This window comes from Erithacus rubecula (genome assembly GCF_903797595.1).
Source record: "Erithacus rubecula genome assembly, chromosome: 1".
Classification (NCBI taxonomy): domain Eukaryota; kingdom Metazoa; phylum Chordata; class Aves; order Passeriformes; family Muscicapidae; genus Erithacus; species Erithacus rubecula.
This window is the reverse complement of record NC_136658.1, coordinates 57374624-57390194: the sequence shown is the minus strand read 5'-3', so window position 1 is coordinate 57390194 and position 15571 is coordinate 57374624. Positions and strand designations below refer to the sequence as shown.

The 15571-nt window shown below is 40.4% G+C and overlaps 1 protein-coding gene across 4 annotated transcripts in view; it reads right to left on the bottom strand.

The window, feature by feature from the left end:
* KLF12 (KLF transcription factor 12) overlaps positions 1 to 15571 on the bottom strand; it is a 226778-nt gene that overhangs the window by 74957 nt on the left and 136250 nt on the right. For all 4 annotated transcript variants that reach the window (XM_079312989.1, XM_079312987.1, XM_079312988.1 and 1 more), the window contains exon 4: positions 9985 to 10528. In XM_079312989.1, coding sequence (XP_079169115.1) covers positions 9985 to 10528 — 544 coding nt within the window. The remainder of the gene's footprint in view (positions 1 to 9984; positions 10529 to 15571) is intronic.

The window sequence follows — 15571 nt, the reverse complement described above, 5'->3', positions numbered from 1 at the left end:
AAGGGATTTGTCTGGGTCACTGAATTGAGTCCTCCCAAAAACAGGCAGGCACATTAATTAATGAAGTTAAAGCCCTAAACCTTAACTAGTTTTCTTGCCCTTGCTGCACCTCTTGAAAGGTAAGATTTGTCCAACAGAGCTATCTGGTGGTTTTGTAAAGTGTGAATGAGGTTAAGGAGAGGCAAGCAAAAAGAAACCAGTCAGAGACTGCTGCTTCCATGAACAAAGGTGCCATTGAATGAGTTTACAGGAGCTACAGAAGCAAGCTGTTAGCTCTCTATGCTGAATAGACTGGTGAGCCAGGGGAGCTAAGAATGTCTGCAAGTGCTGAAGGCTGCAAGCAGCCATGCTGCTTCCCATCCTTGTTAGCCTCAAGAAACAAAGGTCCTTTTTTGCTACAGAAAACAGAGTGAATTGCTCATGATGTACATAAATACATGCAATCGGTTCTCAATGCCCCTTTACCAAAAGGAGTTCACTCCTTTACCAAAAAGGAGTTTCCCTCTGGGCACTGAGCAAATTCACTTCCTGCACTTGTTTTAACGGAAGATGTGCAAATGGATGGCTGGTAAGACACATACTAGCCAGTAAATACTACACAACTTAAGTCTATCATCATTAATATTCTATCTGCCAGCTGCCAGTTGCCAGTAGGAAAAAGCCTGATCTGGATCAGATATAAGCTTGCTTCTATTTCTGTCAAACTGAACAGTTCAGGGCTTTAAAATTTATTCAGGCTGTAGGGTCAGACAATATCCAATCCTGCTTCTGAGGACAAAATTGCCTGTTCTACAATGCTGGGAGAGATTTTAACTTGCATAGGAGCTTTTTAATGAGCACTGCATGAGTTTGTGCTTTCTGGCACAGGGCCGCATTGGTTTTGACATGGTACGGGATTAGCCATGTCACGGAAGCACAATCTCTGGGAAGGATCCAGCTTGTCGGTTGCTAAGGGCAGATGAACCCCTGGAACAAGATCAAGCCTCCACCTCCCCAGGGGAATCACCTCAGCACACAGCCACACCATCAGGGGACTTCTTTTCTTCTTTATTCTGTAAACTGGTGCTCCTGCCCACATTCTGGAAACCCTTGGGAAGGAAGGGATTGTGGACTTAAATCTCTCCAGGCTGACAAGAGCCCAGCACCCCTCCTCCCACATGTGCTGCTGATACTAGGATTGTAGATAAATTTTCTCCCCATCTGTCATATTTGGGCTTTCGCCAGGTCTGTCCTAATATCTTTGCTTCTGTTCAGTGATTGATCAGGGATACACACCTCAAGTGCTCTGATCTGGTCAGACAAAGCCAAGCATTGTCAGAAGCCCTGCTTCTGGATGTCTGCAGGTGGCATGAAAAGGGCCATACACCACAACACTGCTGTCACCACTGGCAGCTCTCACTTACTGCAACCTGATTTACTTTCCCTAGTCAAATTTCCTGTGAGTCAAAGGGATGAAAACTCATGCCCTCATTAGGCTCATGGACACCAACTAGAAATAATTTTATGTCTACATCCTATCTTTGATTTGAAGGCAAATATGAGCCCCTTAGGCTAAAGTTGAATGAAATATTTAAGAGCAGGAGAAAACTAAGTAACCACTAGGAGTTTTACCTCAATTTATAGCTAAGCCACATAGTAATTAACTGATATTGAAAAGAGTCTTTGTGAGATGATGCTTGCTGGTGTGAAAGCAGAGAGAAAATTTCAGCATCCTGAAATACCTCTGTCTCACTTCAGCTTAAAAACTCAATTTTCTGCATTTACTTTACTTCTCAGCTAATAACTGTGTAAACCTACCCACAGAGAGGTCTGCCAACACAACATACCACACTACAGTAAGAATCATGTCTACTCTCTTAAAATAATTAAAAATCTGTTTCTGCTCTTTGAAAATTTCCAAATTCACATTTTTTCACATTTTTAATTCCCCGCTCTGCTTTCTCTGAAGGATGCCTTATCAACCTGCTAATCAAAATGATTGCTCATGATGTGATTTCGAACCAGTCCTGCTGTTCACCCACTAGGAGTTGCCTGTCAGAAGCACGGTTATACAGCTCTGCAGTGGGCAGTGACACTAAGACCTGTGCCAGCTGAAACATCAGCCTGGATGGGGAGAGGCCCCTCCTGCCTTGCCAGTTCTCATCCACACCTGGGTGATGGGTTTGGTTTCAGAAACACAGCCACATATTTTTATTGTGATGAAGTTTAAATGAGCAGAAACATGGGGTGCCTCAAATAAGCCAGAAAGGGTCACCTTTGTAGTTCCAAATAAACTCCTCTCTGGTTGTTTTCAATCCCTTTTGGCATACAATAGGTTAAAGATTGTCTCCAGCTGCAAGCAATGCTGTTTTACAATTACTTCCATTAGGAATGGAAAACCAAATACTACCTCACATGTCAAAATTAACATTCACAAGAATCTCATTAGGACTGCTGTTACACATCTGTTCCTGTGTCTGCAGAGCATGAAGGACTGAAGTAAGAGACAGACATTTGCTGTCAAACACCTGGAAGGATGGAAACAAAAAATATGGCAAAGAAAACTGTATGGCACTCACGTTTCAGCACAATGCACAATTAATCTGCCAGCACCAGAAACACTGCAGTTATGAATACTGCAGTATCTAAACCATAACTCTGGACTCTTAATTCTGGCATACAGCATACTTCAGAATCTGAAATATTGCAAGAAACCTGCTGGCCAAGAGCAACTCTTCTGCTCTTTCTTAAAATGAAACTGTCTCAAACTTCTCTCATAATATATGCATCTGGGTGAATCAAACACTAAGCAGAGGGAAAAACTCATCTTGGTTCTTCTTGGTTACTCCTACGAAATAGGTTTTGTAACTGTGGAAGTGCAGCTTCACACCACAGCTTGATGTCTGAAACAAATGAACATCCCCCTTCTTGGAAAATTTTTTTAGCGAACAGGACACCAGCATGGACTTGGTAAGCAGGAGAGCATCAAAAAAGACTGTAACAGACATCACTCTGCATTTTTAACGATGGAAGCAACACTTCCAGAAGCAGATGTACAGGAGCTACTTAAAATTATGATCACAGAGACTGTGTTGTACTCAGGTTTATTTAATGTGTTCTAGGGAACAAAACTGTGTCTTTTACAGACCTACCAAGCGCATGTGAATGATGCTATTCAATATTTCCTTCTTGTAAGCTGGTTCATACTGTATAAAGCACATATATAGCATTTTTCTTCCTATTTAAAGTTCATTACAAATGCTTTATGCATCGGAAAAATGCGCTGAGTGCACCTATCAGATTTTTGATCAAAACAGCTTGACGCCTAGTAGGGGCAGCAGAATTGGTCGATTTATTTCATAAAACTTTATGTACAAAGCAGCAGTATCCATGAACGTAATGGTCAGAATATGGAGTCTACAGGGGTAATTTTTATTACAATTTATAGCAAGATTACCCATACTCCACAGTTTTCAGATTTTATTAAGATTTTTATGGGACTATATGGCTTGAGCAGTTAACTGCACCTAGCATGGTTATGGTTCACAGAGAATAGGAACTGGCACTGAATGCACAGTATAACTAATCTAGCAGAGAATATTAATTGCTATGATCCAATCAAAGGCAATATTTAAAATAATTTCAACAGATTTGCCATAAACCTGTAAAAGAATAGCCATATGGAGAAATACAGAGGTAAGAGGGATTGCATGGATGTAATATATGCACATACTTAAACATCTCTGTCATTGCGTTATATAAACATACTAATCAATTTTATAAACAAAGCATTTTTCTCTTTCTAAGCTATTTCAATGCTAGGAGACCTCATCTACACAAAAAAAGGAACTACGAACTATATCTCACTGAGCATCTGGTATACAAATACTCTATCATCAAAAGTAAAGAAGGAAAACAAGAAGGACAGAATATACTCAATATTAAATAAAATACTGTGAAACTACTACACAATAGTAGCAGACTGTAACAGGCCAGAGGTATTTTAGCAATCAGGAAGCTTCCAGCAGGTTGGTCCAAGGCACAGATAAAATAAATGAGAAGTTTTAGGCATGTGTTTCTGCTGGATCCAAATTCATGGGATAAAAGCAAGCAGATCAAAGCTCGGCCCTGGTGAGAATACAGAACTGAAGGGCCAGAGGCGTTCTTGGCATGGAAGTAACAGCTTCCAAAAGGTGCAAGGACTCAGGATATGTCAGAATAGATTTACTCATCCTGCTTATGCTGGCTTTGCAAATCAAGCTGGAATATGCATCTACCTCATTCCCTTCCTCAAATCCCTCCTAGCTGAAAACAAACAATGAACATCAACATGAACAAATCATACTGATGAATCTTAAAAGCGTATTTGCTTCCACAGTGAAAAAACCTAAGTAAGTCACTAGTAAATCACTAGAAGTAGTAAATTTAAGCAGGGAAGTGTTTAGGGAAGTTCCTACAGTTATCCAAATCCATTTTGTCTTAAATCAATCTCCTGGATTTCAAATACCACAGCGTAACTTACAGCCTGTGTTTTAACTCTCCATTCTGGCAAAAACTACTGTTTACTCTAGCTCTCAAATGATGTGCACCATCTCCAGGAGCACAGGTCTCACCCTGAACACAAGCCTCTCCTCTGCCTTGATTCTCTTCCTGGCCAGCCACTGCCAACCTATTCCTGCTTTCCCAGAACCACTAGCATTTTTTCTTCCAACTGAACCAACCAAACAGGAGGAGAGAGCTTCAACATCCTGGGGGGCAATGTGGACAGGCTGGAATATGCACAGCCACAAAAGATTTTTGTGCATAACAACAAAATAATTGTAGCTATAGAAACTCTCAGCTTCAATTCAAATCCAGAATAATCGTCTACTAAAACGCAAAAAGGATAATCACTCCACATGAAGCAAAAAAGACAACACTACTTGTTTTAATTAGAAGTCACTTCCATAGCATAATTTATACAAACAGACACTGCAATCTGACCTTCAGACATATGGAACAGTTCTCTTAATTTCTATCTTTGTACTACAAATTGCATTTACTTTTGGGGAATAAATTTTACAGAAGGCAGAAACAACAGGTTGTACTTAAAAAAAAACCAAACAACTAGGGCAGTGGATAACGTCATCTAATGGTACTCCCTGGTTTAAATCACAAAAAATCTGCAGCAAAAGATACTGCATTTGCTACTTATTAATATATCCACAGTGAAGAATATGGCATGTGCAAACTGTGAAAAGACAAAATCTGTTATTTTTGCCAGGTCTATATACAGATATAACATAAAAATAGTCCAAGCCCATGTCATTACAGCAGATAAAGCTCAGCTGGCAGATTTAAATTTATGATGTTCTGACTGATGAATTTTGCAAGTGATTATGTCTTCTGAAAACATAAAAAGTCACAAGGATGAGCATCCATAAATTTGATTGCAAAAACCCCAGAAATATCAAAGTTGCACCAGCCCTTTGTGCACCATTATCAGGAATGAGCTTCTAAAAGGCTCTTCAATGAATGCAGTAACTCCTCTGAACTACAGAAAACAATTTTTAAGGATATTGTATTTGGGAAAACGTGCTGCTAAACACACATGATTTGCCAGTAGTATTCAAGGATATCTGCTGAAAGCAAAGAACAATGATCCAAACCAAGCATGAAGTTCTCATCATTAAAACACTCAGGTTCTACAGTTCGATACCAAAAAAAAAAAAGCTGGAATAAATTTTTCAACATAGAAAATGCTATATTTTTTTTCTCTATGCTCAGTCTCATGAAGAGTGGAACAGTTTTTCTTCTTGAAAACTTCCTCTTATAGGAAGAAAAAAAAGTGAAAATAAACAGTTAGAGGCAGACACGTAATATGGAAAATGTTACTCTCAATGGTTAACACACAGACAGACTTGGAGTAACAGAAGATAGGGCATTAAGATAAACCATCAGGCAGTCTTATCTATAGGTGCTGCTACCTGCTGGGCCTCTAATTAAACTTTTAGCAATGCTCACTATTGCTAAACAGGGAGGAAAAAAACAAGCAAAGAGTTTTTCTGGGACTATAATACTGCCACATGGAATATTTTAATGTTCTATAATGTCTAGTCACCACCACCTAAACCTTACAGAAAAAACCTCCAAGCACTTTTTCAGGCTGTGCCAAGAGCAGTGACCACTGAGGTAAGTGAATTTTGACTCTGCCATGCTGTAGGGTTGGCAGAGGGCACAGCCTGGCCCCATGGTGTCTGTGAGGACTTGTGCCTGGCTCCCTTCCCCTCTGTGCCCAACAGCCCCAACACATCACTCTGCTTTGTGTGCATGAAATAGTGAGAGGAGAAGGCTGGAGGGGGCAACTTGCACAGCTGGGCTGGTGCTGTGGGGGCTGCAGGGCTGCACTGCTCTGGGTGTCTCCCTTGAGTGTGTCCTCCCCGATGGGTGCATCAGGAGGAAGGTGCATGGTCAGCAGAGGAGTCTGCACATAACTCTGTGTGTGTGTGTGTGTGTGTGTGTGTGTGTGTGTGTGTGTGTGTGTTCATAGCTCAGGGTTGTGGTGTCAGCAAACTGCAGGAATTTACTAAGATTTGTAAATGCTAAGTGTTGTATTACCAACACCAAAAACAGTGTTCGCTAATTACCTTCTAATTGAGCATTGTTAATAACTTCCTAAAAATGCACCAATCCTGGGTTTAATGTAGCCTAGGTTTTTATCCTGCAAAAGCACATCACTCTGACATAAGGGTGCTTTTGCAACATGACAGTCCTGTCTCCCATTGCCTGCCTTGGGGTGTAGCACATAGCACAGGACCTGACAGGATGCTGCTGGTACCTTGTATATACAAGGGCTATGTGTCTTCAAAACAAAAAGAAACCTTGCAAGCAAAAAATAAAAATGGGAGAGAGGAGGCAGGATAGACAGCAGAAATAAACAGCAAACTGGAAGGCAGAAAAGGAGATCTGAGACTCTTCTGAAGGATGGTGAGACAAAGAACGCCATGAGGAATGACACCATGGAGAAGGATGTACAGAGGCGGAGGAGGAGATGACAGTCTTGGTTAGAAATATTAACAGAAAGGAGGGGAACATGAAACAGAGCTGCTAAAAGTGGCACTCAAAGAGCAGTCAGCAAGATGGGAAGGACTAGAAAAAATAGAAAAATCGAAAAAGGGGAAACAGAAAACAAGCTAGCCATTTCTTGTGCCAGAGGGAAGAGAGAATTCAAACAGAACATGAAGAAAGAACTGTTTGCTTGAACTGCCTAAAAAAGCAGCCAGCAGGAGAGTTTTGTCTGAGAGAGTGAGAGAGAGAGAAAGGAGGACTGGGGAGCACCAGGGGAAGCAGAAAGCCACCTGAGCAAAACACTCGGAGATAGTATTGGAGGGATGGTGACAGCTTGAGAAGGTTTTGCAATAAAAACTAAAAATTAAATGGTTCTAGTCAAACCTGGAAGGAAGACAAAAATTCAGCATGAGAAAAATGAAATTGGGAATAACAAGTAAAAAGCTTTTCTCTATGCCCTGTTTCTTGTATTTGTTCCCCTCAGTACCTGAAACCTAGAAGAACAAGAGAGGTCTGAACTTGGGTCAAATGTAATTTTCAGTAATTTTTGCATCAAAAACTTCTCTTTTCAGGAAAGTGCCTTAGTCTCAATTGTGTGAAAAAGCTTATATAAAGGTTAATGTAAAATATAACTTTAAGTGCTTCCCAACTGGCCCTCCTGGATCATCAACATGGTCTCTGAATTAGCACCAGTGCAGGAATAACACTGGGATTATGCTGCTGATGCCTTCTGTGGATCAACTGTTTCAGTGTGCATATTTTCCCATTTCTGAAAATTATCAGCGTTCATGTAGAAGTTAAAAGCTGTGACTCTAGATGACTCCAAACATTTGTCCATCAGCTGGTAGAGGACTAGGAACTAATTAAATTTGACAACAATATCCTGTTAGGATCTGTGAACATTTATTTTTTGTTATCAGCACAAGATCTGATCGTTGAAGGGAATTTAGTCTGCACACATATGAAAATCATTTAACTGGTTTATTTTTGTGATATCACTGTATTTAATTATTTATATTGTTTTGCTTTACTGGATGACAAACACTCCAGTAAAAACTGATAAAAGATTACTATCTAGAGTGGACTGCTGCCCAATTTACTTCTATTATATTTATTCAAATTAATCTGAACTTTTAAACCAAAAGAATTAGTGACAACAAAATGAGTACAACTCATGAGAAAAAAAATAATAAATTGAAGAATTATTAATCCCTTCTTTTTCTTTAACTGTGCATTAATAGACAATGCAGGGGTTAATGGCTAATGACCTCAGCCAATTAGAGAACAAGAGCCATATTGTCAGGGCAGGTCAGAATGCATGGAGTTCATGGGCTGAAATCCCTACAGCACATTAAATTCTGGAATTTTGTTGATGAAACTGGGGTAGCAAAGTTCCATTTTTACAAGATCAGGAGGTGCTTCCTATAGAGGAGAGTACTACCACAGCCAACTAGCACCTTTGAAAAGAATACACCTTGAAGCTTCAAAATCATAATAAAGACTAAAACTTTCCTTTTTCTATTTGTTTGGGTTTTTTTTTTTTTTTCTTAGGCTACATGGTACAAAGTTCTGGTTTTATTCATAATTTCTTAACAAAAAGGCACAAAGGGCTAAAATTACATCATTGTACGAAGTGTAATAAAACTTAAACCATCTTTTTGAGGTTTAAAACTAGACTCAGATCAAGAGTGAGCTCATTTCCTATGTCCAAGCCTATTGAGAGGGTACAGTCCCACTTGGGCAGTAAGGGAATAGCAGGAGAATCACAGACTAACAGGCAACAGGATGCTCCTGAACATGTGAATGCCCCATCACTGTAGTCCTGTACAATAACACACAGCTGCCAGTTTATCAAGAACAGACAAAAGAGGTGAGAAACAAGTTGTTGAGACCTGATCACTATGGAATTAGGAACACAAGAGATGTTATAGGACTAAATGCCCTGCAGTCTCATAAGCCCCAAAGTAAGGTTATCTGTCAATACCCTCCCTTTCTGCCTCAAGTAATACCTCATTTCAGGGGAAAATTACTGTATTTTATTCACTCACATGCAATGAGCCTTGAAATGCGTATCTCATTCCTCTCATATTCCCATCTCTGTCACTAATGCCCCCTTTATAAAGCTGTGCTTTCCAAGTTTCTGGGCACATCTGTTTTTTCCTTCCTTCCTCCACCCATCATCTCACCATCTCTAACAAGTTTTTGCTCCCTCAGTAACTGTTGGGTTCTCACTCCTTGCTTCCCAGCTTCCCTTTTCTGTGTTCTTTGGACACCTCAAGAGTGCATCTGTCCTTCTGACATGTGCCTCCTCCTCCCTTCACACCTCCATGTGCCTCTGGGGTTCTGTGTCTGCAAAATTCATTCTCAACATAAACACTCTGGGTGGCTTCCTTCCCTTCTGCTGTTTAATCTGGAAGAAGAAACCTAATTCCAAGTATTGCACTGCCACTCCTTAAGCTTAATAAAACCTACTTTTCTGCAACTGCTAATGCTCTTTGGTCCACAAGCCTTTCCTTCACACATTCCTAGAGCCTGATGATTGCTTTCTCCTTGCTGGGGAACAATCCTCCCCTTCCTAAATCTGAAACACCTGGTGAGTTTTCCATATTCATCTGTGATGTTTTATATATTGTCATAAATGTCATATACTGACATTTTTTCCATTCTCCTACTTCTCCAGCTTTTGGGGAGGACTTACTTCTCTCAGGACAAAACCTGCTGCAAGCCGTCTGAGCATCTAACACCACTGCTGAACTCAGTCTTCATTTAAAAACTTATTTACTTTAAAGATCATGTGGGATAAGACTTTTTAAAGGTTCCTCCCAAGGAAGGTGTGTATCTTCTCAGCAACAACACAGTAAGTATGGAAACTAACAACTTTATAATTGTTGGCATGTTTTTCTCATACAAGACCAGTTTCAGAGATGCCACAGATACACAAAACTGGCTCCAGCTTACCTTTGACATGGCTTCTCCCATCCTCCAGCAGTGGTACTACTATAGTGTTGTTCATATTCCCAGGTGATCTCACAGCTGTATAGACTACAGGTACCGACTGTACCACCACGGGGATACGGTGCACGTGACTCATCTTGTTGGACTGCAAGTTCATGGGACTCGAAGGTGGTACTGGGTGGATAATGTGCAAAAACTGCTGGCCCCCAACACCAGATGCAGAGGCCACAAGAGGACCTGGAGTTAATACTGACGGTACAGATGCTGCTGAGGAGACTGATGTGATGACTGTGGGGGATGACGCTGGCCGACTAGAGGAAGAAGAAGTGGAAGTAGAGGAAGGGGACGAGGCTGATGCTGTCATGGAAACCGGCGAAGATGAAGCCGCTGTAGGGGACGACCTGGCTTTGTTTATTGACAAGTCCACTGGTTCAGTCTGTGTTTGGAAATGGTCTGTGGATAATGAATCCTCCGTGGGGTCGGCCTTCATGTTGTTTAGTAACAAAGGTACAGCATCCATATCTGGGTAGTTGTGGACCTTTGGAGACTGTTGAGGAAGAACAAAGGGACATGGTTACCCGTGTGGCTAAAGATGACTTGCACACCCAGCTGCTAATGCACACCACACAACTTGATCATGAAAGCCACAGGACTTGTTTCCTTTTCTTGAGTCAGCTCATAATTTTAAAGTATTAATCATGTTAGAAAGCACAGACATATTCTGTTTGAACAAAGCATTAAAAAGAAAAAAAAAAAATTCTACTCCCATTTCTTAGTAAGTGTCAGGATTAACAGTACAAAATCATCCTGGCTATTTGAACTATGCAAGTCACCAATGACAAAAATTTCAGTATCTTCAGCAGTAGTAACTATTTATATTGACATTTTTTTCCAATATCTAATTTTAAACCACAGCACTACTCTCTTCTGTCATCATCACTCAGACATGAAGAAAAAATGGTTATTACCACTCTTCAAACAACTTTCTGCATGCTCAAAGACTGTAATTTCCCCCATTTGTCACCTTCTTCTAGACTAGGCAGACCTGGCTGCTTCTTTCTGTCACATGCCTGCTTTAAAATGACAGGCCTTGGTAGTCATTTGCTCTTTAGAGTGATCTTTGAAGTTTTGGCTGCAACACCTTTCAGAAGGTGGTGCTTTATGCTACCCTCAGTCCTTCAGATCTATGTTTGACTTCTGCACTCAGAATAGCCACTGATAATGAACTTACATGTCAGTACAGAGCCACACATCTGTATGATTGTCCTGTCAGAGCAAGCAATGGTTACAGCAATTCATTATTATGAACTAGCCCATTAGATAGCCTTCCCCATTGTTATTATTATTATTATTATTACTATTTCCACACTAATTGAGAACAATTTTCCTGACTTCACAAAATAATTTTATGCTTTTGATTAATTCTTTCAAAGCTGGTTGGATTCAATTTATTCTAGAGCGGTGCCATCTGCTATTTTTATAGTTTTCCCTTATTTCCATCATCAAAGAGGTTAATAGAATTTTTGAATAATGCTAGACCAAAGACAGATCCCTAGAGAAGTTCATTTGATATATCTTTCCATTTTGACAGTACACTATTAATAACCAGTTTTTAACAATGTTTTTCCAAGTAATTTTCACTAGGCAGAGCAAGGATGGAAATGCCCATTGATAACCTGGTCATAAGACAAAGCACAGCTCTCAGCTCCTTAGCTAAGGAATTCCATGGCACTGCACTGCAGCAGAGCTTCTCAACCGACAGACATTTACACAGTGCAGTACCAAACCCCAATCTCAACACAAAACACTGCTCCTTCAAACATCACTTACTCAAAACTGCCTATGCAGACCTAATCAGCTCTAAATGCATTAACTTAATCTCTAGATTATAGTATTTACTAAGTATCTAGAAATATTAAGTCAGAAATATTTAAGATAGAAATATTTTAACGTATCTGCTACCAATAAACTAACAGTCAATTAAGCCACTAATTCCCTTTGGGAATTTATAATCAACTACATTAAGTATTTCCAAGGAAAATCCTCCTTGTTTTGAGTCAGAGTCAAGCTTCCCCAGAGAATAAATTTCTTTTGAAAAAGAAAAATACAAACACTTACACTGAAAACTACAGTAATAAGGACCTAGCTGGTATTATTCCTGGCATGCTGAAAGATGAGATGTTCTAGTAGATCTCATCTATTTAATTGACTTAGATTGGTTCTTGGATCTGACATTTCCCCCCATTTGAAAGCAAGAACATCTCTGTAATGTTCTCTTCCTCTATCCATACATAAATCTAATTAAAATAAAGAGATCACCATCTAAATAATGGATTCAATTGGACCCTGGATCCTGCTATTCTGTTGTAATACAAGTAACAAAAGCAAAACATCCCTTCTCATAAAGACAATGGGAAATTCTACTAAAGAGAACACAGAGTAAAGAACAGGTTCCTTTTCAAAGCACGTAACTAGCCATGAGTGACAAGGCTATGTAAAGCTCTTCCTGAAGAAGAGCAAAAAGGCAAACCTGCCTGTAATTGCCAGGAGATGATTTCTGGTAACTTTCTCTGAAACACCTTATCCTGGCTATTGTCCATAATAAGATTCCTCACCACATCATCATAAAGACAAAACCATACATGGCACAAGTTAATTTGTCAAATATTGACAAGTCTCATTTATATGCACTTGGGCAGGCAGACTGGTTTTGCTGAACTGAATAGACAGGTGCCAGAGCAAAGGCAAAGTGGAGAGGGACACCCTGCACGGGCTACACCTGAGCCCTCATAAGGCCAAAGACAGCATCTCCTACCTTAAATGTTGAGAGAAGAGGGATAAATGGCATCAGCTTGTGCAAGACAGATGAGGGATCCCCTCAGGCATATGGCCACACAAGTGTCATCTAGAAACAGGGTGAACTGCCAGCTCTATCCAGTGAAGATAAATCCACCATGCAAGAAATCCTATGTTGCCTTACTTCCAGGTTTTCCCTGGGGGCCAGAGGCAGGTATCAGGTTGACCCACTGCCACAGAAGACTGGACACAAGTGATCCACACAGAGCTCAAAAGCAGTCTATTGCCAAACTGAGTGCATCTGCCCCAAAGTTCCACCTGCCTTGGCAGAAAGCAGCACTCACAAGAAGAGCAAAGAACCCCAAAGCCTCCTGCAGCTGATACCACACAAAGTATTTGTACCATGGGTAGAGCTAATGGTCTTTGAGACAAAGCACAGGTCATGACTTACAGATTTTTCTAGGCTGTGCTAAGAACAGGCCTTTGTTTCACTATAGTAATTACACCTACTCCTTTGGGAATTCAGAAAACAAGTAACACGTAACTTCAGACTATCATACAAATCACTTTCTCTTTTAACAGCTCTTCTACATTTACTTTTGTTTGCACATTCCTTATACTCCATATGTCTTTCCCTTGGAACACTCATCTTGTCCAGAACTGCTGGAGGGGCCACACAGCCTCTCTGTACTATGATAATGCAGTTGATATTATTATTATTTTAGTAGGGAAACTAAGCCCAAAACAACCACAATCCCTTCATTAATTTCTCCAAACAGGATGACAACTGGTATGCCCTCCCTGATGCTTTTCCCTGGCAAAACTCTAAAACTATGGATGTCCTTTTCTTTGGTAAATTCAGGATGTGACTGATGTCAGCTGACATTACAAAACACAGGAGGATCATTATCAAAACAGGTTTGTATGTCTCATATTTAAGATAAAAATTTTAAGCAAGTGCTGTATTTTCTTCTGAAGGTGGTAAACAAAGAAATCTACCCAAATAACTCATGTTCCCTTGCAGTGAGCTACAAGTGGTATATAGATTTTTCTCCATGACCTCAATTTTATCTAAGCTGCCAAAACTCTATTTAATCAGTATGTGAATCAAAACCCTTAACATTAAATTTATCATTATTTTCTGGAAGCTGATGGTATAAGTAAACTTCTCCCAATGATGACATCTATTCCAGCAGCAAGGAAGCCAAAAGGAATGGCTGAATTCTCAGAAAACCATTTCTTAGCATCTCCCACTAATAATATAAAGTAGAAATAACTGTTCATTTTCCTAGACAACGAGTGCTGTTCTTAGCTTTATTTAATGGAACTACATATTTTCTAACTGAGAAGATAAAGCTGTGTCTGCGATATTCAGTGTACCTTCAGCCATTCTGTCAGCTCAACTGGAAGAGAAACAAATAGTTCTGTGTTCATTTCTTCTGTCTCCCTAGTTCTGTCTTTCCATTCTCATCTAGTGAACTGGGCTTCTTGTGGTGGTGTGGGCTCAGAGGATTGCTAGTTTGGGCATCTGAAGCAGGCTTTTCCTGTCTGGCTCCCAAAAGCGTCTGTGTTGGTTTTGCAAACTTCATTTTGGTTTTAGGAGTCTAAACTCTGTTGCTGAGAGTTTGGCAGCTTTCAGAACACTTGGTGGCTTAGAAAGGGTTCATCCTAAGGTCCCTGTAATTTAGTGGGAATTCTGGATGCCAGCCCAGACCATGGAAATACAACATGAAGGGCTACATCTCCACGTGGCTTCCCTCACCTGACTGCTCAGCCCACTGGTGCAATGGAGAGGGGCAGCTTCAGCCCTGCCACCAGCTGGGACTCGGCAGCAAATCTCAGCAACATGTTTCTGCAGCTTTGCTGTTGCATCCTTATGCTGTTCACCATCCACTCAAATCCAGGCTGAGCCAGAACTGGAAGGCAGGTAAGGATGGCTCCCTGCTAGAAAAGGCTTTTTAATAAAGCTGTGGCCTCTCTTAATCAATGCTTTAGGCTCATGATTTTTGTGCCTGCCCTTTTAAAGCTATACACCAGTATTCTCTGCAGTGCTGTTTCATTAGCTAGTCATTAATAAATACCGCCAGGAACATAACACGTGATTTCCCTATTCACAAAGCTCTTTTCTGGCTGAATAAAAAAGCATTCCTTACTCCTTATTCCCAGACTGTAATGGAAAAACAACCAGTCTACCTCACATCCAGCCACAATACCCGGAGTGAAACACGGTGATGCTGTGGCTGATAACATCCCATCCTGCTGGGCAGCCATCCTTTCCTGCACAGTTCTTCATCTTCTTTCCAGCCCACCGAATTCCACCTCAAATTACTTGTGAGGAAATTTTGCAAGAGCCTCTTTTGACTCTATTCCTGCTCTACTCATGGCAACTCCTCTGTGTATTGTCTCCCACCCTAAAGAAACCACGAAGAGCTCACAGTTTCCACACAGCTGAGGTTAAAACCAGACAAAAAGCAAGGATCATTTTGTTGTCAGCAACTCATCCTGATATCTTGCAGTTCACCAACTTCACAAGGTACTAAGTGAGAGTGAGTCTTTATGCCTTTGTGGACTTCTACTGAGCCCACACAACAGAGTTTACAAACTCCAACAATCAGCTGTCGCTTTTGAAGTGTCTTCCTTTCTGGCAGCAATCTCCCAAGGTCAAACATTTTGTAAGAAAGCATACCAAAAAAGCTGTCCTTGATGACGGAAACAGAGCAGACTAAATTTAGCGTTTATAAAATAAGCTAGCTTTGAGGACAGGAAGTTAAAAAATAAATTGCTAAGCGTTTAA